This window comes from Dendropsophus ebraccatus, chromosome 3 (genome assembly GCF_027789765.1).
Source record: "Dendropsophus ebraccatus isolate aDenEbr1 chromosome 3, aDenEbr1.pat, whole genome shotgun sequence".
In the NCBI taxonomy this organism is placed as follows: domain Eukaryota; kingdom Metazoa; phylum Chordata; class Amphibia; order Anura; family Hylidae; genus Dendropsophus; species Dendropsophus ebraccatus.
The window spans coordinates 151,204,330-151,230,046 of record NC_091456.1 but is presented as its reverse complement, the minus strand read 5'-3'; the positions used below and the strand labels follow the sequence as shown (position 1 = coordinate 151,230,046).

General features: G+C 41.8%; 1 protein-coding gene across 8 annotated transcripts in view; it reads left to right on the top strand.

Moving 5' to 3' along the window:
* MCTP1 (multiple C2 and transmembrane domain containing 1) overlaps positions 1-25,717 on the top strand; it is a 528,068-nt gene that overhangs the window by 185,426 nt on the left and 316,925 nt on the right. For all 8 annotated transcript variants that reach the window (XM_069962927.1, XM_069962926.1, XM_069962934.1 and 5 more), the window contains exons 4-5: positions 9,361-9,440; positions 19,033-19,144. In XM_069962927.1, the coding sequence (XP_069819028.1) occupies positions 9,361-9,440; positions 19,033-19,144 (192 nt within the window). The remainder of the gene's footprint in view (positions 1-9,360; positions 9,441-19,032; positions 19,145-25,717) is intronic.

Below are 25,717 nucleotides of genomic sequence, written 5' to 3'. Positions count from 1 at the left end.
ATTTCAGCAAGTGTGTTGTCAAGAAAATAATGGGATGATCCTAACAGCCTTGGACACCTTTACACACCAGCTTATGTTATGTAGAGGAGGGAGAGCATATATGGAGGGTAGCCCATGCAGGCTAAAGAGAGGAGAGCAGATACGGGCTTACAGAAAGATATTAGCCGGTCCCATGGTGAAGATGGAACGAGGAGGTATTTCTTTGGTGGCAGATGTTTTTATGCAATATGTGATGGACAGCCAAGTCCTAAGCAAAATGAATGAAATTAAAGAACACAAAATAAAGAACATGACACATTATCAGGGGTCAAAATTTTATTTAAAATCTCAGGACGCTGAAAAAATGACAGACCCCCGACTCAGAGTCACCCTTTAGCGCTCAGGTGAGGAAAAACCTCCTGTGGAAGAAACCTCAAGGGAACCATGGCTGGAGAGTTGCCTCTCCCCTGGATTTAAAGGGTACTAACAATATAACATTCTTTAAGAATTTGTACTTATTAGACGATTTACAGACAATGACAAAAATAGACATTAAATATACTACACCACATGTGAGAGAGATTCGGCTGCCATATCTGTCACCTTATTAATGGCTGGGTAAAAGTATGTTTGCTACATGGCCACTTGGCCATTTTAAAGGAACTTTTGCTGCCCTTCGCTGCCCTTACATGAGATGGTGGAAGCATGGTGGATAGATAGGAAATAGATTGATAATTGAGTGGTAAATAGATGATAGATAAGAGGTAAATAGATGATAGATAGATAAAAAAAATAGAAAACCGCAGCAATCCGAATGCACTAAAGAAAATATGGTATTTATTTTTACAAAAAAACTTTTCGCTCTCCACTGAGAGCTTTTTCAAGCAGTGTCACTGACACTGACACAATGACACTGCTTGAAAAAGCTCTCAGTGGAGAGCGAAATGTTGCAAGTTTTTGGGTTAAAATAAATACCATATTTTTTTTCTGCGGTTTTCTATTTTTCTACGTATTTGGCACTATTGGTCCCTTGTGCTGACTGCTTGGCACCTACCTGTTTGACATTTAAGGAGTGCTGCAGGACTTTCTTTTGAGTAGATAGATAGATAGATAGATAGATAGATAGATAGATAGATAGATAGATAGGAGATAGATAGGAGATAGATAGATAGATAGATAGGAGATAGATAGATAGAAGATACTTAGATTACTTTTAGCTGTGGATAGGTAGTTATTGTCATTGGTGGGAAAAATACTTTAGGTTTGAGAAATTCTGTGCAGATTTCTCAGTGTATTCACGGCGAACATCCTTCAAGTGGCAAAAAATACAGTGACCTCTTATATGGATGTGTTAAAGGGGTACTCCAGCAAAATTATTTTTCTGTCAGAAAGGTATGTCTTTTACTTCGATTTAAAAATCTCAGGCCTTCCAGTACTTATCAGCTGCTGTATGTCCTTCAGGAAGTGGTGTATTATTTCCACTCTGACACAGTGTTCTCTGCTGCCACCTCTGTCCATGTCAGGAACTGTGTAGAGGAGGAGAGGAGAGAATTTGCTCCTTCTCTGGACAGTTCCTAACATGGACAGAGGTGGCAGCAGAGAGCACTGTGTCAGACTGGAAAGAATACACCACTTCATGCAAGACATACAGCAGCTGATAAGTATGGGAAGACTGGAGATTTTTAAATAGAAGCAGTTTACAAATCTATACATCTAACATTCTGACACCGTTGATTTGGAAAAAAAATTTTTTGATAACCCCTTTAAAGGTTTATATCTGTTTCAGACAATAAAGATTCTTGGTGTAATATGTCTGTATAGCTTCTTACAAATCTGTAAACTACTGTATGTTAACATAATAGACATTGCTGACTGGTAACGTATCCCTGTATTAATAGCTCTGTGTAAAGTTGTGCTGCAGCATAAATATGTATTGAATTGTAGCTGTTGTGTCATGAGAAATAAGAGACGTCTAATGCATTAGCCTACTGATTACATTGTCTGCGTCTTTCAATGGCAGGAAATCCATTGTAGATTTCTATTATAATTCAGTGACTCTTATCCCTGGTGTCTTCCACTTTCAGGTTTTGTATAAATAAAGCACAGCTGTCATATTTTAGATGTACAGTTGGGTATTCATAGGATTTAATGGAGCCAAAAGACAGTATAATCCCATACCTGCAAATGAATATTTGAACATTGCTTTAAAGGGGAACTATTTTGCTAACTAGATTTGCTAACCTGCTGATAGCCGCCTATAGTGCCAGGAACGCTTAGAAGGAAGGTATGTGTCTTACCTTCATTCTCGACACCGCTCCCACACTGTTAGTTGGAGTAATCTTTGCTCCAGTGCACTGTTAGAAGCACTGCAGCGCAGGGTCGGCGTTAGGGGGGGGGGGGACAGGGCAATTTCCCAAGGGGCCCCCTACCGCAGTTACAGTTAAGTGTAAGGGGCAGGACCACACAGACAGCGTCCTGCAGCCTCTGGCAGTGATCCTTTGCTGCAGCTAATTGCTGCTATCAGGGGTCACACAGAGGCTACAGGACGCTGTGCTCCCGGTGTCTGATCCCTGTGTAACTGGGGGCGCGCACACAGCTCTCAGGCAAGCCCCGCCCCGGCTGGATTTTATTGGCGGCTCCACTCCGGGCTTCCTAGCGGCTAAAATCAGACCCTGCCGGATCCCCGACCTTAATCCAAACGTTTAGTATTAGGGTTAGGGTTGGGGGGCGGATTAGGGTTACGTCCCACTGATTTCTCATGTCGAAGCCTCCTGATTAGCACCAACCCGGAGAGTTAGGGTTGTGTGGGAAGGGGATAGTTAAATCATGTTTGTAGTAACCCCAATCCGACCCCCAACCCTAACCCTAATGCTAAACGTTCGGATTAGGGTCGGGGGTCCGGAAGGGTCTGATTTTGGCTACTAGGAAGGCCGAAGTGGAGAAGCCAATGAAATCCGTCCGGGGCGGGGCTTGCTTGGGAGCTGTGTGTCCACCCCCAGCAAGGTCCCTTTACGGTATGGCATTTAGTCACTACCCTTGGTGTACAGCAGTTGGGACGATGGAGGAGAGGGTATGAGGATCACAGCATGCTGCAATGAACATGAGGGGGATGCACCACTACACCCAGCATGCTGCTAGTGGGAGTAGGTATAATGTATATGTACTGTTAATGTGTATGAATGTAGGTGTATAATGTGTACTGTATGGTTTGGATCTGTATGTGTTTTCGTGGATGTGTTTGTGTATATATATATATATATATATATATATATATATATAGTGTCTGTGTGTACCAGCACTGCTGACTCCACTGTCAATCAGAAGTGTAGAGGAGTGACATCCACAAAATATTGGTCTGTATATAGTGTATATAAAGTCATTATATGGTAGTCAGTCTATGGTAGTAATATTGGCCTGTATATAGTGTCATTATGCAGTGGTCGCTCTATGGTGGTAATATTGGCCTGTATATCGTGTGTTTTCATCAATAACGGTATGGGGGTAATATTTGGTCCTGATATAGTGATTTTTTTTTTTAAACAATGCATATAAATAGTTTTTGTGTTTACATCACTAGCAGCAGTCCTGGCATGTAGCGGCAGTCCCGGCATGTAGTGGCAGTCCCGGCATGTAGCGGCAGTCCCGGCATGTAGAGGCAGTCCCGGCATGTAGAGGCAGTCCCGGCATGTAGTTGCAGTCCTGGCATGCAGCGGCAGTCCCGGTATGTAGAGGCAGTCCCGGCATGTAGAGGCAGTCCCGGCATGTAGAGGCAGTCCTGGCATGTAGCGGCAGTCCCGGCATGTAGCGGCAGTCCTGGCATGTAGCGGCAGTTATGGCATGTAACCTTCTGAACTGACTCAATGTGACTAAGGGCCCTAATACATGGAGCGAAAATTGTCCAAATCAGGCCGATATCGCTTTGTGTAATAAAGACAACAATCATCAACTCATCATTGTCTTTTGGCAAGTTTAAAAATCATTGGTTGATGACTGTGCATATAAAATAATAAAGCTGTTACGTACCTGATCACGCTCTCCGGTGTCCTCAGGCTTTGTCTGTTTGTTACGGCCAGTGATTGGCTGAGCGGCCTGTCACATCAGAGAGGACACCAGAAGTGACAGCTGTGTTGACTGGGAGATCGCACAGACAAGGCCTGAGGACTTCGGGGAACGCGATCAGTTAGTATATATCTTTATTGTTTACTATATACAGCAAGGGTTGCACTGACATCACTAATGATATATATATATATATATATATATATATATATATATATATAACATTTGCTGCACAATTTAGTAGGCTCTCTTAGCGAGCTCCATTCTACCAGATTGGCGCTCAATTATCCGGAATTATCCGGAATAGGGCCCTTAAAGTGGCTGTACACTTCCAATAACTGCTGCCTGAACAATCCTTCAGCTGACGATTATCTCTCCCATCCGGCCCCGTCCTCCCCATACACAGGAATGTTCGGCACAGCTGAGTGTTCCTGTGTTCTCTATGGGTGGTAAGCCATAGCCAGACAGATCTAATGGCGGCTTATCTCTCTGAGAAGAAAGAGGTTGGGCATTGATTTTTCATCACGTCCGACTCCCACGTCCACTGACATCATCTCAGAGAACTGTCCAGAGAACTTCATGCACCTTACACTGATGGCCGAACCCACCACGAGCAACAGGTACCATTGTTGCTACAATATTTCAGCATTTGGGGCCTCACCTTCAACTTTGCCCAGGGCCACATTTAGGCTATGTTCACACTACGTAAATTAACGGCCGTTGTTTTCATCCGGCCGGACGTGTGCGCCTAAAACTACGACCGTAGAAATATGGCCATACGGGCTAGCCGTGAGACTACATCCGTTGTATAATTTAGCTTTCTAGCTTGTCTCTGAGTGGGATGAAACAAGTCATTTATTTGGAATACTGCGCCCAGCCCAATAAACCACACAGAAATTTTTTTATTTCAAAACCATGTTTAATTTTGCAGAAAGAAATATTCAGTCCGCGGCCGCATTGAAATCCACGGCCGTAGCTGGAACATTTCCGTCCGGAAATAAATGACATGTTCATTTTTCACGGAGCCGTGAAAACTACGGCCGTTGTCTGATACGTAGTGTGCATTGTACGACCGTAGTTCGTATATATTGCAGCCAAGGCATAAACCTCAAAACTACGGCCGTAGTTTTGCGGTTCGGACTACGGCCGTAGTTTTACGTAGTGTGAACATAGCCTAAGTCTAAAACTGACCCTGCTGCCGCATAATCTGGCCTGCCCCTTCCATTGATTATCATTGGAAGGAGGAGGCTGGATGACGTGGCAGTGCACCTAAGGGTGCTCCGGAGTAAAGTTTACCCGACTAACATGACGGGACTGGTTCCGAGGAGGACGGTAAGACATATACCTTCATCCTCAGCGCTATAGGGGGCTATCAACAGGTTAGATTTGTCTAATCTGCTGATAGTTCCCCTTTAAAGCTTATGAACACTTTTGCACTGTCCCATTTACTGTGCAGCCTACTAATGAGGAGCAATGGGAAAGAAAGCTAAGGGGGCAGGTACCTAAAGGGACCGATTAGGGAGAAACAATGTATCTCCTGGCCGGTGCCATCTTGGATATAGATCGGCTTTTAGAAAAACTTGGAACTCAGGAACAGCAGCAGCTAGAATTTTGCTGCTACTAAGAAAGAAATAACATGAATCCATCAGATATGCTATCTATTCTCTTAGCGTTAGAGGCGGCAGTGGAAGAGGTGTTTACAGCAGACTAGAGTGTGCAGAGAAGGGAGAGCATGCATGGAGGGCAGCTTACACAAGCTGTAGAGACAAATCAGGGAAGCAGAGGCAAGGCAGTCTGCAAGGGGCCGTTGATTTTTGAGTTGAGTTAAGTTCCTTTACACTACTTGACCTAGACTAAATTTTATGTGTTTGAAGTGCAGGCTGAGATCTTAAAAAAATTGACAAAGTTAATTAGAAAACTGTATATTTAATTATACAATATATTATACAATATTATACAATTTATTGTGCTTAACATTCTTCTGTAAAACTATATATTGATGCACAAAGGGTCCCAAGATAGAGTAGGATGCATTCCTGTATGTAAACCCACAGCAAATGCTTTACATTCTTTCCAGAAATAATGACTTGAGCGCCATCTAGTGGCAGTTTATGAAATTACAAGTCCAATATAAATTGGAACAATTGGATTGCTTACTTTTCATTGAAATTGCAGATTACTTGGCATCTTTTGATCTCCGTATTAGACCAGCTCTAATTTCTAAAAACTGCATTCTGAGTAGAAATTTTTCTGCAAAAATCATATAGAATCTTGCAAGGACAATAATATAGGAATCTAGAGAATGTGTCTGGATACTTTTTTTTCACACTGGAATAATGTAGTTGACAATACTATTCAATTCAGAGGTATACAGTAAAATAAAAAATAAAACAACCATAAATAGTGCAATGTGTTTTCTTACCATATAGGGTCCTATGGCCATTGGGCAGTGTTTACCCTACAGTGGCATTCAGTCTTCAGTCATAGGTATATGTAGGAAAATCCAATGCATATGTCTAAATGAACACTCAAGAGACGTATGAGCAGTCCTATCACAGGAAATTTTAGTTTGAATTGAAAACATGTATCTACATAATTGTGGCCACCGTCAATAGTCCTATAAAATGTATGGAGGGCCACATTCTACATAGTTATGCCAATTTCATCCCACTAAAAATGTCATACAGAACAACACAACACTTACACAGTTGGATAAAACATACAAGTCCTGGGTGGTCCCTGTACAGTCCTGTCCCCACCAAATCACAACTGGATAGCAGTGTCAGTCACTGCTCCCCATCCTACTTCTCATCCCTAATTCTTCACAACCAATGGCATAGCTATAGGGATCGCAACACACCGGGCCTGTACGCTAAGGTGTCCCGTCAGCCCCCCTCACCATATCCTGTCACTTTGCAGTTCTCCTAAATTGGCTACCAAAATAATGGCTGTTTTAGGAGAACTGCATTTAGAAAACCTGCAGGCTGCTCTCCCTGTATTCCATTGCAGGGGAATAGCTGAGTCCTGGCAGGAGATGGGGAGTCCTATGCTCCCTGTCCTGCCCCTGGGCACTATCTGTGTAATGCAGAGCAGAGCGATTGGTTCCACTCCATTACACAGCACCCAGGTATGGTGGCACAACAATTTGTCCCTGACTGTGTCTACTGGGGGGGGGGGGCATGCTGAAATTTTTCTTCAGGGCCTACAAGCCTTTCACTACGCCCCCTTTCACAACTATACGGAGTCCATAGCCAGGGTTCCCCGCACAGAGATGCCAGTCTGGCATATTATCAAAGGATCATGGAAAATTAAAGTAATTTCTATGGACATCCTGGGAAATTATAGCGAATCATAAAGAAATAAAGTAATACATGCCTTCAATCCAGAAGACTAATATACTGTAGAGGCATTAGTAGCCTTTATATTGAATTGTGAAATGATAAGGAAAAAATTTATGGACTGTCTGGGAATATACAGATGGTTTCCAACCCTATCAGTGCTCCTGTAAAGATGTGTCAGCCACTATCTATTCTAATGGATCCCAAAGCTATCAAGTCAGAAGCTGGATGCTGGGGATAGAAGTGGACAGATATATATATATATATATATATATATATATATATATATATATATAGAGAGAGAGAGAGAGAGAGAGAGAGAGAGAGAGAGAGAGAGAGAGAGAGCGAGCAGAGTAGCAGCCGCACATCCAATTCCAAAGCAGTGGGTGCTGTGCAGTGAAAGTCCTTTGGCATAGGATCCCCAATGTAGAAACGGCAAGAGACTGCAGCACACCGGAGTAAAGGTGAATAGTGTTTATTCCATCATCAAGGTACATACAACTTTTCGATTCAATCCAGAATCATTATCAGGCATATATATATATATATATATATATATATATATACATATATATCATAATCAGCTATATTATATATATATATATATATATATATATATATATATATATATATATATATATATCTCCATTCCAGCGACAAACTTTTTTATTTTATTGACCTTAGTCAAGACAGGACATTGTGATCCACAGACCAACCAAAGGGAGTTACTCTTCTTCTCTATTTTGAAACAGAAATTAAGGTTCAAATATAAACAGCTCCCAATTGCAAAGTAACAATCAAGAAGCCTGAACACTCAGCATCCCTGCAGTAATCAGGTTAAATCCTATGGAAATGTTGCCATCTAGTGACCATTCAAAGAAACTGCACTATAAAGTACTGTAGGTTTGTTAAAAAAAAAAAAAAAAAAAGAGATTGAATTAAAATTAAGTAAAATTAGTAATAATTCATTATTGTTCAGATCTAGTTTTTATGTTCAACATATTTTTAAGACTATTTGGTGATGTTTTTGCTAACTTATGACTGTATATAAGTTTTAAACGGAGTACCACTTTAGGTAATGTTCACATGGCGTAAGACACCAGCCGTGCAGTACCGGACAGATGAACTTCACTTCTGATGAATTCGGATGCAGGCACACCTGTGTGCCCCAGCATCCGAATTCTCCGCTGCACACAATGGAGTGTGATGGTGATGTCAGGATCCGACTCCCAGAGCTGTGCGGGCTGTGGCTGCTGGAGAGGATGATGGCAGGGGGATGCTCAGTGTCCCTCCAGTGACCTGTGTCCCTCAGTGTCCTCCTTCACAGCTCTCGGAGTCTGGTCGTGACATCACCATGTTATCCTGGAACAGGAAGTGAAGCCTTGATGCAGTAGTAAGTGCAGGGGGAAAAGCACTTTATAAGCATTTCCCGTAATAAGTATATATTGGGGATTTGTATAACTTTTTGGGGGCAATAGAATACTTTAATAAAAAAATTTCCAGGCCTTCTCCTTTAATTTACATTTTGTGAACATGGCCTTATTGTATCTGTTATATCTATTTTGAACAGAGCCAAACGCACAGGCAATGCCACATAAAACCTTATAAAAAAGCTTATATAAAAAAGGAGTATACCAAACCTACATACAGTACATATAGTACAAACACATATGTGCAATTAAAATGTTTTTGAGCATTCTTGTCAGTGTAGCAGAGCAGACAATGGCTTATGACTGTTACACAACATTGACTTGTTAGTAAGACTTAGTGGACAGACGGAAGGGAGGAAGACTGCTGCACTATATAGACTTACTGTTTGTAGTCTGTCACCATGAGACCACATAGGCCTGCATAAGTAACTATTTTCAAAGTTGGTTCTGTTTTTATAGTAAATTAATTTGCACCTGTCCTTTAAGACCTAACACATTGATCATCTATTATTATATTTATAGCCACTAATAAGCATTTTTATTAACTTTAACAGGTATTTGACTATGACTTTGGACTTCAAGATGACTTTATGGGGTCAGCATTTTTGGATCTTACAACACTGGAACTACAAAGGTAACAGAATTCCTTGTGTGTGTGGGTGTGTGGAGATATATATATATATATATATATATATATATATATATATATATATATATATATACAGTATATACTAGATACAGTTAATTAAATGTCATTATGAATTTTAGTTTGCATATTCCTATCCTCACCCAGTTAAAATGAAGCTCTACACCTGCACTCCTTGAACACCCTAGGCCACCAGAAATGCAAACATCAACCTCATTCATGCTGTACCTTATTAGTAATGCTAATATTAATCCCTTCACCACCCTAGACCATCAGGGATTCTGACATTCCTTGCTTTTCTGGAACACCAAAGGTGCTAACATTAAACCTCCAAATGGCCCAAACTCCCATAGCAGATAACATTTATCCCTGCACTCTCCTAGGCATTATTTTCGGACTATCTTAATCCACTTTTTTTTTATATACCTGAGACCACCATGAATGTTACCAGTAACATCTTAAAGAGGTGATCCAATAATTACAGGATACCGCTTACTGTTGGCAATGCCAAGCAATTAAAAAAAAAAAAGTTAAGATGAAAACACCTTCCACCTTATAACGGGTATAGCTGGCACAGGTCCACTGCTGTCGGATTTAATACGGCTTTGAGTTAAAGACCTGAGTAGTGGCTGCTAGGATGGCTGTATTAAATCCGACAGCAGTGGACCTGTGGCAGCTATACCCGTTACAAGGTGGAAGGTGTTGTTTTCTCATATTTTATCCCTAGAGGATATCGGTAGAGGCTTTGGTCCAACACACGCCCTACTGAGAGTTGTGCCTCCTTGGTCTGCACAACCCTACCAGGTGGGAGTTACCTGTTATAGTTCTCCAACCTATTTCTCACTGAACCTTGCTACGGAGCACTGTCTACCTTTTTCCAAGCAGTTAAGATGGCAGTCGAGGGCCTAATAAAGACCCCCAAGTCAATAGCATGGTGGTTACAATGAAATAAATGCAATACAGCAGTGTATTGTGGCAGCGTACCAGTGTAGGATGGTTTGTGTCCCAAGCTGTCAAGTACCCCAATAGAGGTTGAGAATAAATTAGAAAGATTGCTCATAAAAATGTATGAGCACTTTTTCTAATTTCCATCTTGAAAGCGGCCATATTGGATCAAGGGCAAGTTTTTCCAATGGGAAGGTGTCATGTAGCATATCAAAGAAGACCAAAAGACCATCAGATTTGCCATATCTCTTGTGATTTATAGGTTATAAACACAGAGGGGGAGATTTATTAAAGGGTGTAAAATTAAGACTGGTGCAAACTGCCCACAGCAACCAATCACAGCTCAGCTTTCATCTCTGGTAAAATGAAGGAGGGTCTGTGATTGGTTGCTGGAGCCAGTTTGCACCAGTCTAAATTTTACACCCTTTGATAAATCTCCCTCAGAAGGTTGCTTTGTGTTCAATTTCAGCTCTGTGTTCAGCACCAGAGACAGCACATTAAACATGTCAAATAGCTGTGCATCACTTGGAATGTTCCTAATGGTGGTTTTACACAGAGCGATGATTCGCCCAATCGCACGATTAATTATTTTGAATGAACAATGTTTTTTTTTATAACGATCAGCGTTTAGACGTAACGATACATTGTACGGAAAAATCGTTATGCGATCTATTTGCGATCACTTAACCCTATCTCACACATAGGTGAAATCGTGGAAAGAATGTTTACACGGAACGATCTGGGAATTTTTTGCAAACGATCAACAACGATTTGAAAACATGTTGAAAGATCAAAATGAACGAGTTATTGTGCAGATTCGAACGATAAATCGTTCCGTGTAAAAGGACCATTAGTATTGTTGCAACTGTCCCTGGTGCTGAACACGGAGCTAAAGCTAAACGCAAAGCAACTTTCTGTGTTGATGACTTGTAAACCACAAAAGATATTGTAAATCTGATTGCAGCAATCGATTTCTGCAATAATCTTGGTCTTCTTTGATTATGCTACATGACCACCTTTCTAAGAAAAACTTGCCTGTTATCCAGTATGGCGGCTTTCAAGATGGAGGCCTTGTTCCAGACATAGCCTAAAAGATAGACCCCCTCACCAATTATTTGCTGGAGTATTCAGATATATCATATTCCCTTTTCTTTCTGAATTAAATGGTGTCCTGAGACTTTTGACTCACCATGTAGATAATATTATGTGGCCACATCACATTACACCAGTATAAAATAGGTGAAATTTGTGCAAGTTCGGTGCTCAGCTCTCTTCTGAAACTCCATAGACGATTAACAGAGCAGGTTGTGAGCACCAGCAGTGCCACTTCATTCAGTCGCGTGACAACCGACCTCCATCCTTGTGAAAGGTGGTAGTCTGTGAATAATGTTTGATCTTAGGATACCCCCATTGAAAGATTCATTAGCCTAAGGCACATGACTTGGATTATCATAGAATAGGGCTGTTTTACCTTGTTTCCAGGCACCATTTAGCGGTATTAAGGGGGTTATCCAGACTTAGAAAAACATGGCTGCTTTCTTTCAGAAACAGCACCACTCTTGACTCCAGTATTTTGCAAGTCTATTTCATTAAAGTGTACCTGTTACTGTAACTTTAAAAATCTAAATCAACAGTAGATGTGAAATAAAACAAGTTTGCAACTTACATTCATTATTTATTTTTGTTGATATCATGCTGTAAATCAAAGTTGAACTTACCAGAAATCCAGGTCCAGTCTCCTGAAGGCAGATTTTCTGTGTTGGTTAAAAAAAAGAGACTAAACACATGAATTCCGGCCAGTACAGAGAGTCACGGCTCAATGTGTCGATCAATCACATGACTGCCTTCTCTCTGTGAGCACTGGGATACACAGGACTTCCTGTTTTCTCACTCTTTGAGAGAAAAAAAAGTCAGAAAACAGGAAGTACGGTTCAGGGAAGAAAAAGAGTGCTGCACCTCACACCTATGGCTGATACTAGTACCTCTTGGCTGCATAAAAAACATCAGAATTCTGTATGTGAATTGATCAAGCCACACTGCCCCATGTACCGCGTGCAGGTATCTGATACACATGGGTCCCTACACTAAGTTCACACTGCGCCAGTCAGCGACCACCACCCCCGCAGGCGTGCACAGTCAGGGAAGGGAGGCCATGGAACGGCCCTGCAACCCCCATGCCACAGGACCAGACCCAAAAATGCCACACCAAAACCCAGCCAGCACCACCGGCGGAGAAAACAGGAAGTGCCGTGTTTTCCATGATAACAAAAAAATATATACAGTGGTTCCTTGGTTTAAGAGTAACTTGGTTTAAGAGCGTTTTGGTTTAAGAGCTCACAGTTTTTCAAAATTGTGACTTGGTTTAAGAGTATTGCTTTGGTTTAAGAGCTCCCTGTGCTGGGTGGGAGGGTGGGAGCGCAAGCGGTGGAGGGGCATGGTCTGCACAGCAGGGTCTACAGCACTGTACTCTCACCCAGGAAGTCTCCCTCACCTTCCAAATCATAGCAGAACCACTTTAGGCTGGGGCTTACATCAGGGGACAGGACTGTGGAGGTAATCTCTCCATAGCTGTAACCCCTCTCTCCCCGGACAGAGAGTGCTGTTATACTGTGTGCACATATGTCCTGCTCATTCCTTCATGCTCCCTGCAGTCTCTGTCAGTCCTTGTGTTTTCCATCCTCTCCATTACTGTACAGTAACTTATAATATCACATATTCAGCTGTTTCTGAATGTTTGTTTCATCTGTTTTACATGTTATTCAGAATAATAAATCATTATTTTTGGGGTGTGGATCCAATTGTCTGCATTTCTATGATTTCTTATGGGAAAATTTGCTTTGGTTTAAGAGTGGATTTGGATTACAAGCACGGTCCCGGAACGAATTATACTCGTAATCCAAGGCACCACTGTATATATTTTATTTTTATATTACATCTACTGTTGTGATTTAGATTTTGAAAATTTTAACGACAGTGACACTTTAAAGTGAATAAACCGAATTGCAAAACCACACCCCAACCTGGAGACAAGAGTCATGCTGTCTCTGGAAGGAAGCAGCCATGTTTTTCTAATCCTGGAAAACCCCTTTAAGACTTTTATGGAGGTGGACTCTGCTGATGGGTTTCTCTTAAGAAACAGCCTCTTGTATGAGAATTTAACATTATGTATGTTAATGTGTTTTCCCTAAGTCCCATCAGCGGCACAAATAGGGTTTATTGCCCCTGTGTACTGGGCAGGACAAAAAGAAATTTTAATAGACAATGAAAGAAATAGCTCCTCCCCTCAGGAGTATAAATGAAGCATTGCCCCGGTACTTACTCAGTTTTATTATAAAGACAAAAGAAATTACAAACATGACTTAACAATATTCCAATGGGAGGGAGACTTGTGCCGCTGATGGGACTTAGGGAAAACACATTAACATACATAATGTTAAATTCCCTGGCGTCCCACAGCGGCACAAATGGGGATTTAGCTAGTACTAACCCCAACAGGGCGGGAGGTCTGCGTCGCAGCCTGTATGACGGAAGACGAGAAAACAGGAGAAGACAAGGAACTAATCCTATAATATTTAAAGAAGGTCTTGGGAGAAGACCATGATGCAGATAGACAAATCTGATCCAGCGGAATTAAAGCTTTTTCTGCCCAAGAGGAAGCCACTGACCGTGTGGAATGTGCTTTCGTGAATTCTGGAGGTTCACTGCCAGAGAGTGAATAACACATGTTAATACACTCTGTAATCCATCTTGAGAGTGTAGGTTTTGAAGCTTTCTTTCCCTTGTTGTTTCCTCCAAAGGAGATAAATAGATTCTCTGTTGTTCTGATCTGTTCTGTGCGCTGTAGGTATACCTTCAGACATCTCACTATATCCAATTTTTCCAACGTCTTGTCTTCCAAAATGGCCTCTTGGGACAGAATAGGAATTGAAATTAACTGATTAAGATTTGAGAAGGTAGGTACTTTGGGGGTGAAAGTAGGTAAAAACCGTAAGAGCACCCTATCTGGAAAAAATGTTGTATAAGGCTCGGTTGAGGATAGGGCCTGTAATTCTCCAACTCTTTTAGCTGATGTGATAGCTAACAGAAAAACCGTTTTTAACGTTAATAATTTAAGGGAGATTTCCGAAATAGGCTCGAAGGGCTGGTCAGCCAGGACCCTTAGGACTAAAGACAGATCCCATGGACACACCGGTCTGGATATTCTCGGGCGCAGACGAGATACAGCCTTAACAAAGTTTTTCACCTCAGGAATTAGCAAAAGTCTTTTCTGTAGAAAAACCGACATGGCGGCTAATTGAACTTTAAGGGTACTAGGAGAGAGGCCCTTATCAAATCCCTCTTGTAGAAACTCTAGTATGTCCGGTGTGGAAGGATTAGTCGAGTCCTTCTGTCTAGAAGAGCACCAAGATTGGAAAACTCTTCTGACTCTAGAGTATGACTTGTTGGTAGCTTCACTTCTCGTATGAGATAGTGTTTCCAACACTCTATTGGAAAACCCTTTACTTCTTAGTAGGGACCTTTCAATCTCCAAGCTGTGAGATGGAGAGCCCCCAGGTCCTGACACAAGTGAGTGCCCTGAGACACCAGATTGTGTATCATTGGTAGTTTCCAGTAGTCTCCCTGGCTCATTAACATGAGTTGGGCAAACCAGGACCTCTTTGGCCAAAAGGGTATGACCACTATCATCGAGGCCGTGGGCGGAAATAGATAGGCTAGGTTGAAGTTCCATTCTATTGACATCGCATCCGTGAAATCTGGGCGATCTGCTTGATATAGAGAGCAAAATCTTGGGACCTTGGTGTTCATTCTTGTTGCCATTAAGTCTATCTCTGGTCGACCCCATCTTTCGACTAACTGATCGAAGACTGTTTTGTTCAAGGACCATTCTCCTGGGATCGTCATCTGCCTGCTCAGACGATCTGCTAACATATTGTGAGTTCCTCTGATGTGGACTGCCATGATGCGATGTATATTCTTCTCCGCCCAATCCAAGATCCTTCCTACTTCTATCAGAAGAGGTTTCGATCTGGTGCCGCCCTGCTTGTTGATATAAAAGACTGACGCCATGTTGTCCGTCTTCACTTTCACCGCCATCCCCTGAAGGTGAGGAGAAAAGTGTTGCAGGGCTTTGTAAATGGCTTTTAGCTCTCTTTCGTTTGAAGAGAGGGTTCTTTCTAAGGGTGACCAGATGCCCTGAATGTTTAGGTCTCCTAGGTGTGCTCCCCATCCTGAGCCTGAAGCGTCCGTCGTCAGGATCTTCCAAATAGGTTCTTCTAGACTGAGTCCATCCTTTACTCGAGACCACCAGCGGAGCGAAGTTCTTGCTTCCAGAGATAATCTTATCTTTTTCTCTAGGCCTGATGGTCTCCTGTTCCAAGCTTGAAGAACCTCTGATTGGAGAGTTCTCATATGCCATAAGGCCCAGGGGACTGCTTCCGCTGAGGAGGAAAGGAGACCTAGAAACCGCATCAGAGTTCTGAGGGTAACTAGATGAGGCACTCTCAGATAACTGCACCCTTCTTGGATTCTGCCTCTCCTTTCTGGGGTTAGAAAAAGCTGCATAGCTTCCGAGTCTATTATAAACCCCAGAAATCTCTTGGTCAATGAGGGGGTCAGGTCTGACTTCTCCCAATTGACTATCCATCCTAGAGAGGATAGAAACTCCAATGTCACTATAACACTGTGACTTAGCCGTTCGGCTGATTCTGCAAGGAGAAGCCAATCATCTAGGTATGGGATAATAGATATCCCTTGTAACCTGAGAGGAGCAACGACAGCAGCTACTACCTTCGTAAAAACAAAGGGGGCAGATGTAATCCCGAAGGGAAGAACCCTGAACTGAAAATGTTGTAACCGACCTTTGATGTATACGGCTATCCTCAGGAACTTTCTGTGGTTTTCGAATATGGGAATATGGAAATATGCGTCTCTGAGATCCAATGACGCCATATAGTCTCCTCTGTTCAGAAGTGATTTTACCGACTTTATTGTCTCCATTCTGAATCTGTTCTTTGTCATAAACTGATTCACGTACCTCAGATCTATGATCAGTCTCCATTTCCCTAAAGGCTTTGGAACCAGAAAAACCGGTGAGTAAACTCCCGATTTTCTTTCCGTCATAGGAACCTCTTCCAGGGCTCTGATCTTGACCAACTGTAGGATAGAATCCTCTAGAATGATCTGTTTTTGGGGAGAAAAACGGGAGGATACAAGAAAACGTTCTGGAGGCAGGGGGTGCAGTGGTAATACATAACCTCTTTTTATTATGTTTATTACCCAGACATCGGACACAACCCTTTCCCAAGCTGGGAGAAATTGTGCAATGCGACCCCCTACCTCTGAGGTGGCGTCAGAACTCCTTCTTTCTATTTGGAGACTTGGCTCCCTTGGTCTGACCTCCTCTCCTATAGTTGCCATAACCTCTTCCTCTGCCTCTGTAGCGATACTGTCTGTTCCTGGGGGGGGAACGAGCTTGTCTCCTCCGAAAGGAACTCCGAGCACTAGGTAAGGATTTACCTTTTTTGTCGGATAACTCTTCCATAAGTGTATCTAGTTCAGCTCCAAAAAGTTTACCTGGAGTATACTCTAAATTACAGACATTATATTTGGACTGATTGTCGCTCGACCATGGACGTAACCACAAGGCCCTACGGGATGCAGATGACAGAGCCATGGCTCTGGCTCCCAGCCTTACCTGATGTGATGCAGAATCATACAGATAATCTACCGCTAGAGAGAGATTTTTAAAAGAATCTAGGATAGAATCTCTACTGATACCAGAATCTATATCATTCTGGATCTTTGACACCCATTTCTTTAGAGTTTTTGAAACCTCATGATTAGAAACGGCAATAGCTGTTTGACCTGCCGCAGTATTGTAGGCTTTCTTAAGCGTGGCTTCAATCCTGCGGTCCATTGGATCCTTCAGGCTTGACCCATCTTCAGAGGGTACCATAATATTACGATTTAACTTAGAGATGGCTCTATCTACCTTTGGGGGATTAATCCAACCTTTGGATTGTTGCTCATTTAGAGGAAATAAGGACCAAAACCTCTTACTAATAGGGGGGGCCTTATCTAACTTATCCCATTCAGAATCAATCAATTCAGAGACAAATTCATCAATACAAAAACCTTTGGGGCCCTTAGAGGACCCTGGCATCTCAGCATAATCCACAGGATTATCAATTTGAATAGCTCTTAGCAGTCTAGAAATTTTTTCAGGATTAAATATAAATCTGTCCTCCTTTTCATCCACCTCTCTGTGGGAGGGGGAGGAATGAACCTCATCCAAGATGGTATAGTCTTCACCAGATGCGGACGGAGATGAAGTATAACCTCTTCTGGATCTCTTTTTAGGAATCATTGCAGCAATGTCTCCCTTAATGGTTTCACGCATATCCTTCATGGAAGACCTAAGAGACACACTATAAGTGTCTTCCTAATAATAATGTAATTTTTTTCCAACCTTATTCCAGAAGTCTTACTGCATGAGATCCTTGACCCAGATAACCACATCCTGGATATTAGGCTCATTCTTGTCCTGAATCTTAGGACGGCAGGAGAGACAGGTGGTGTAATCACTATCATCAGGGAGAGGTGTCTCTGAAAAGATACAGATAATCAATACCTCCTTCGTGGCAGAACGGAGGGAGGAAAAAGTAACACACATACCACATTCTCTGCAGACAAGATGTTGCCTTTTAGCAGAACTCTTTCTCCCAGATGATTCTCTAGACGACATGCTATGGAGGGAGTACAATTAGCCAAGGCTCTATAACCTACTAACCTAGACTCCAGCAAGACCTACTTGATGTATCTCCACAAGGGAAGCGACCAACACAGGTAGCGATTCCGAGCAGAATTACCGACCGTAGCCAGGCTTACCTGCAATTAGGATGGCGTTCCAGGCACTGTATAAGCCCGAGCGAGGGCCTACATCCGGCCGGAGTTGATGACGCACATCGCGTCCCTGCCGGCGAACTGCGCATGCGCTTAGTCACCGGAACTACGCGATGCGCGTCATTTCCGGTGCGGCGCGGCGCAGTGGAACGCAGATTGCGTTCCACGCGCCGTCCACAATTACTGCAGAAAGAAAAAGACCGGGGGAGGGGAGAACAGTCAGTCCTGCCCTACACCAGGACAAAAATAAAACTGAGTAAGTACCGGGGCAATGCTTCATTTATACTCCTGAGGGGAGGAGCTATTTCTTTCATTGTCTATTAAAATTTCTTTTTGTCCTGCCCAGTACACAGGGGCAATAAACCCCATTTGTGCCGCTGTGGGACGCCAGGGAATATAAGCATTTGTCGGCTAAGTATTGCTGATGTAGACGCTGATAAAACTCTGGCTAAATATATATTTGTATGTATCCTGTTTCTATGCTGTATTCCTATCAATTATAGAATCCAGGTTGAAATGTGTCAAGGCAAATTATATTAGTTTATGTTGCTGTGCTTGGGCTTGACATGCAGTGCACACAATAAGGATAATATGTTTGTGTCAGGATAGAAGATCTAATAATAAGGTATATGCAATTCAGTAGGAAGAGTTTTCATTAGTCATCTACCATAGTACTAATCATTACCACAGTGTAACACTTCTTCTCATTATTATTCTCCTTCTTGTATTTCAGCCCAAAAGACGTTGCATTACATTTAAAGGACCCCCAGCATCCTGAGCATGTTTTGGGAACGATATATTTATCGGTCGTTCTATCGCAGAAGGACAATGTCTGCATGGATATGGTGAGATACTTCATAGTAAAAAATTATTAGTAGCATTGGACAGACTATCATGCTTAGTTTAGTTAATGTTTAGTTAATAATATGGTGGATATATATATATATATATATATATATATATAGAAATACAGTATATATATATATATATATATATATATATATATATATATATATATATATATACTCTGTGTTATATAAATATATACATTTTACAATTACTTTTATAGCCAAATTATTAATATGAACTGGTACATGGTACATTCTTGGTACATGTAAAACAGGAGTGATGTACCCCCCTCGATCAGCTGATTGTGGAGGTTCTTGGAGTCAGGCTGCCACTTGTTTGATCTCCTAAAGATAGGTCATCAGCATTAAAGAAAGGAAACATTTTAATCATAGATATAACTTGTAGCTCCTGTAGATTCTGTAACAAAGCCCCTTGTCTACCATGTACCTTTTATAATGATGGTGCCTTCTTTCGTGGCAAAGGTGATTCAGTCTCTTGGACCCAGGTGTGAATGCCACCCCAGCACCTTCTGTAGTTAAATACAATATGTCATTTCAACAAACTTTGCACAGATCAATAGCACAAGCAAGGAAACTTTGTAATATATCTTATAAGACAAAAATTCTTCCTTCTCCTGTTTTTAAGTATCTCCCCCTCTTTCTGATAAACTGACGTCTACTCTCAGAATCAGCTTAGCAACGACCTGTGTTTACTGGTTAGGACTTGTAGCTAACTCAGTGATCACATTATAAGTCTATAGAGGGAGGGAGGAGGAAGATGAGATGGGGAGTGAAGAAGAAGACATAAAGAAAGACAGCTAAAAGACACAGAAATCTGCTAAAAATGCCATATGCCAGATAAATAATGGCCAGATATAGTACTTTTCCTCATGTGTATACACAGGATTATGCTAAAAAAGTCACCTGATTGACTAGTATGGTTTAAGCCCCATCTTTTTAGTTCTAGCTTGTATTTCTCAGAATTAACTATATACCATGGGGAGGCAGCTATAATATCATGCTGCTGGAATCTCCATTGTAACTGATACTGACACATATGGACGTTACTGCATCTAATGTGTGAATGTGAACGGCTAACATCAGTCACAGATGGAAGCCCTTGTGCAGAGGTGAGAATGGGCCTAGTTCTTATAGAGATATTGTGGCTGATGCACTGTGAGGTTGTTTCTGGGACATTCTGAAGGAGTGGTTGGTACTTAAAGGAGAAGTCCAGCAAAATGTTTATTAAAGTATTGTATTTCCCTCCAAAGGTTACCCATCACCCATATACACTTATTATGGGAAATGCTTATAAAGTGTATTTTTCCCTATACTTACTACTGCTTCAAAGCTTCACTTCCTGGATAAAATAGTGATGTCACAACCGGACTCCCAGAGCTGTGCGGGCTGTGGCTGCTGGAGAGGGTGATGGCAGGGGGACACTGAGGGACACAGGGCACTGGAGGGACACTGAGCATCCCTCTGCCATAACCTTCCCCAGCAGCCACAGCCCACACAGCTCTGGAAGTCGGGTTGTGACATCACCATGTTATCCAGGAAGTGACATCACCATGTTATCCAGGAAGTGACATCACCATGTTATCCAGGAAGTGACATCACCATATTTTCCGTAATAAGTGTATATGGGTGAGGGGTAACTTTTGGAGGGCAATACAATACTTTAATAAAAATCTGCACCGGACATCTGTTGAGGACATACACTTAAGGCACACTGGTTTAGGTGACTTCCTCTATAGATTGCTGTAATGAATGTTGGGCTATACAAATTATAATAGAATAAAACTGTGCACTGTGCCTTGACTTCCCTTCACTCTTAGGTCATAAGTTGGGGTTCAACCTATTCTTCAATTTTGAATGTCTGAGTGTATTGACCTATATTACAGAGCAACAAATAGTTATCTAAGTTATTTGGGCACAGAATAAATATTACCTTTCCTCACTTTCCGGCCCTCCACCCTCACCCTGCTGTCACCTCAAAAGTATATTTATTTTCTAAAATAGGGGGGTTTACTATAACACAGTCATCAGTCATTGCTTGTGGGGGAAACATTGTCCGGTCACTGATCACCTTGCACATTTCGCTCACACGTGATGATTGTGATAAAGTACCCACTCCCCCTGTCTTAAAAGTTTCTGTGATGACGGCAAAGTAGAGGTAAAGCAGGGGGGGGGGGGTAGTAATATCTTTTATGCTCTTTGATAACCACTTCAGGAATGCATTGTGACTTAGCCTAATGCTTATAATATACATATATACACTGATCAGCCAGAACACCAAAATCATTTATGCTTCTGTAGCTATTCTGTGGGAATGGACCTGAAGGCTTAGCCTTCACGCTTTAGTCAGTGAGTCTGGGGTGGCTATAACCCTTGTTGGTTCACTGGTTGTCTTTCCTTGGACCACTTCTATTATAGAAGGAACACTTCAAAGACACACTCAGATCCTTACATACATGAACTTCAAGAACTGTGCGGTTGCCGTCATATATACCCCACTTGTTGGCAGTTGCCATTGTAGTAAGATAATCAGTGTTTATTCACTTCGCCTGGTTTTAATGTTGTGGCTGATTGGTCTATATACAGTACACACTCTATACTGATACACATATACTTCTCACAAAAAGTTAGCAATATTTGGCTTGTGGGTGAAAATCTGATGGAAAATCTGATGGAAAATCTAAAAATTTCACGCTACAGTGATGTTATAGCATGAATGTAAGGCATTTAGGTAGAAGCAGCAATGGTGATTTCCTCATTTAAAACAATTTATTGAAACAAAAGCCAACACCAGTGGTGGACATAACCAAACAAAGAATGTCAATATCTCTTTAAATTGTCATGTGACCCTGAGGATCAATTACAGCTTGACAAAAACATCTCATGCTCTTCGACTTATTGTCTGCTGAGGCATGGCATCCCACACGAGCCTCTACATGGTGACTCAGCTGATCCCATAGGTTTTCTATAGGATTCAGGTCTGGAGAAAGTGCAGGCTGCTCCATGTGAGGACACCTAGTCTCCAGCAGCCGTTCCCTAAAGATGCCATCTCAATGAGCTGGAGTATTGTCCTCCATAACCATGATATTAGGCCTGTGTTGTTCATGCAGAGGCACAATCACTAGATTACTGACATTATACAAGTAGTATGGGCTTGTCACTGTACCATTCACAAAGTGTAGGACAGTTCTGTGTTGACTAGACACACCTGCCCACACTGTAACACCATCACTAGACACACCTGCCCACACTGTAACACCATCGTTAGACACACCTGCCCACACTGTAACACCATCGTTAGACACACCTGCCCACACTGTAACACCATCGTTAGACACACCTGCCCACACTGTAACACCATCGTTAGACACACCTGCCCACACTGTAACACCATCGTTAGACACACCTGCCCACACTGTAACACCATCGTTAGACACACCTGCCCACACTGTAACACTATCGTTAGACACACCTGCCCACACTGTAACACCATCGTTAGACACACCTGCCCACACTGTAACACTATCGTTAGACACACCTGCCCACACTGTAACACCATCGTTAGACACACCTGCCCACACTGTAACACCATCGTTAGACACACCTGCCCACACTGTAACACCATCGTTAGACACACCTGCCCACACTGTATGACCATCGTTAGACACACCTGCCCACACTGTAACACCATCGTTAGACACACCTACCCACACTGTAACACTATCGCTAGACACACCTGCCCACACTGTAACACCGCCTCCACCACCACCTAACAATCAACTTGTTAGATAACAGCAAGTCGTGCAAAGGTTATTGGAAGTAAAGTTGGACATGTGCATTCAAAAGTTAAGGAGGTCACCATTGCATGCAACTACTTAAACTTTTCACGACCCAGGACGTAACTACAGATCAAGGCACAAAAAATGACACCTCACACAGCTCCATAGACCAACAATTAGAAGAATGGTAATAGAGCAATTTTAAGGAACATTTAGTTTTTTAAAAAGGTTTAATTTTTTTTAAAAGCCATCAAGTTTCCTATCGTAATCGTACTGACTTGAGGAACACAGATAACATGTCAGTTTTACCATAGGGCGAATGGTGTAAACACAAAACACCTCAAATAAAAAAGAAATTGTGGTTTATTTTCAATTTCACAGCGCAAATAATTTTATTCTGGTTTGGCAGCATATTTTATGAAAAAATTAAGTCTGTCCTTGAAAAGTACAATTAGAGGCGCATAAAATAAGCATTCATGTGAGTCTGTAGGTAAAAAAAATACAAGCGCTATGGCCTTTTAAACAAAAGGAGGAAAAAACTAAAGTGCAAAAGTAAAAATTAGCCAGTCCTAAAGGGGTTAAATGGCTTATTTTCATGATATAATATCACTGTAGCGTGAACTTTTTACATTTTTTCCAAAAATTTCACTTGCAAGTCACATATCCCTTTTTGTATGTAGTATATATACTTAGCATGGCTATTGCTACCAGCAAGGTGTAGAACTTGTTTGACAAAAAATAACTACTGACTATAGCTAACATGTGAACATTGATGATAACCTCCATAACACATTAACCTTTTTCACAGCCTTTATCTATGCTCAAGTCATCTGAGCCGGTAAGCAGTGTGTTCGCTGTGAAGCCTATTGCCATTGTGCTGTTGCTGCATCCATTGAAGCATGACCATGTTTTTTTTTCACTGTGAAAGTCATTGCATGATTTTATTGTCTTGATTACCATTACTTATTATTGCATGTCTTATATGGAATCTTTTCTTTATAAGTTGTTATTATGAAGGTGGTGTCTACTTTCAGACACACCCAAGTAGAGAGTTTGTTGTCCTGGGACCTATATGGATGGTAATAAACATTGCTTTTGGAGACCAGAAGTTTTTAGCTTTTCACCGTTTTGAAACTGAGACAAACTCTTTTGGGAACTGGAGTGGGGGGATAAACAAAACTTTTTTAAAATCAAGACTTGGGTTTAGCTTCTACTATAGTAATAGATTAGCTGCCATTGCTGTGCGAAGCTGGTTCTGGCCCTCATTCCCTCTGCATGACCACCACAACATAAATCTTACATTATAGGATAGCCATTCAAAAGAATGGTTTTCCTTGTTATGTGTGGCTGGACCTCATCGCTTTTTTGGCCCATAGAGGGTGGTGCTGAGCAGTGCACCCTCTTTCCAATGTCCATATGTCTTGAAGGTAATAAAGGCAAGAGTTGTCCTAAAAAAAAAAAAAAAAAAAACAACTGTTGCCTGCTAGGGCTTTAAACTACACTGTACTCACCTGCCCCGGCATCAGTGCTCAGGTCTGCCCCGGTCTACTTGCTCTCCCAGTTCTCCTCATATTGTTCTGAACACATATTAGCCTCAATGATTGCATCTAGTGTATTTAGAACAGCATCATTAGAGCAGGGAGAGCGCATCAACAAGGTAAGTATGCAGTGGGAGGGGGCAGACTGGAGTGCCAGCGCTGGAGCAACCGAGATGAGTGCACTGTGGTCAGTGGTGAGGGATTGGAGCAGGTGAGTATGCTTGCTTTTTTATTTTAATGCATTGCTGGAATACCCCTTTAAAAATGTAGGAAGATTCTACTACAGAACATTTGATGTTCCTCTCTCACTGTGCATACACAGGTTGGTTTGCGGTGTTTCCTTTGTGTTTTAGAATTTGCAGTGTAGAAGTTCCCTTGTGTATTTTTGAAATTGTGTCCCTGCTTTGATTTTGCAGACAATTAGTTTGCTTTGCTTTTGAAGAACTTGATAAATGAGGTGCATCTTCACAACTGCACAAAGCAAAAGGCTGACAGTAGACCTGCTATGCAAGGCTCTTCAGGTTTGGAGTCTAGGGCCCCATTCACACTGAGGAATTCTGCTGTGGAGCTCTCCGCTGTGGAATCCCGCACCGTTCTTGCTCAGTTTAAACAGGCCCTATAGGGGAGAATTATCAAACTGGTGTAAAGTAGAATTGTCTTAGTTGCCCCTAGCGACCAATCAGACTCTTTTCATTTTTCAAAGTATCTGTGAGGAATGAAAAGTTTGGTTGCTAGGGGCAACTAAGACAATTCTACTTTACACCAGTTTGATAAATCACCCCTATGGGTGTTTGATGGTGTTGATTTGTTGCTGCAGGTTTCAGATATTTATTTATATTGGCTAAATCTGTACCATCCAATCTGCAGCAGATTAAGTACGTGTTAACATATCCTATTGATGCCAAAGTTTTCGCCTAAATCAAATTCTCAGTTCCTAGATTTGCTTTCAGCTGCTAAGATGGTGTATCTTTCATGTGCGCGTCAAAAGTGGCCTCAGTGGTGTTGTGTCAAGTACAAACAGTTGTGAGAATATGTGCATCCAAATTATTGTACGTCATATAGGCCTTGTTTTCTACTCTTACTTTATAGTACGTTCTGTATTTTTTAAATACTAGATTTTATGTAAACTCTTTGTAAATACACCGATCAGCCATAACATTAGAACCTGCCAATAATTATTGTCCCCTATATAATGCCAACACAATTCTGACCCCCTGACATAGTAAAAACATAGG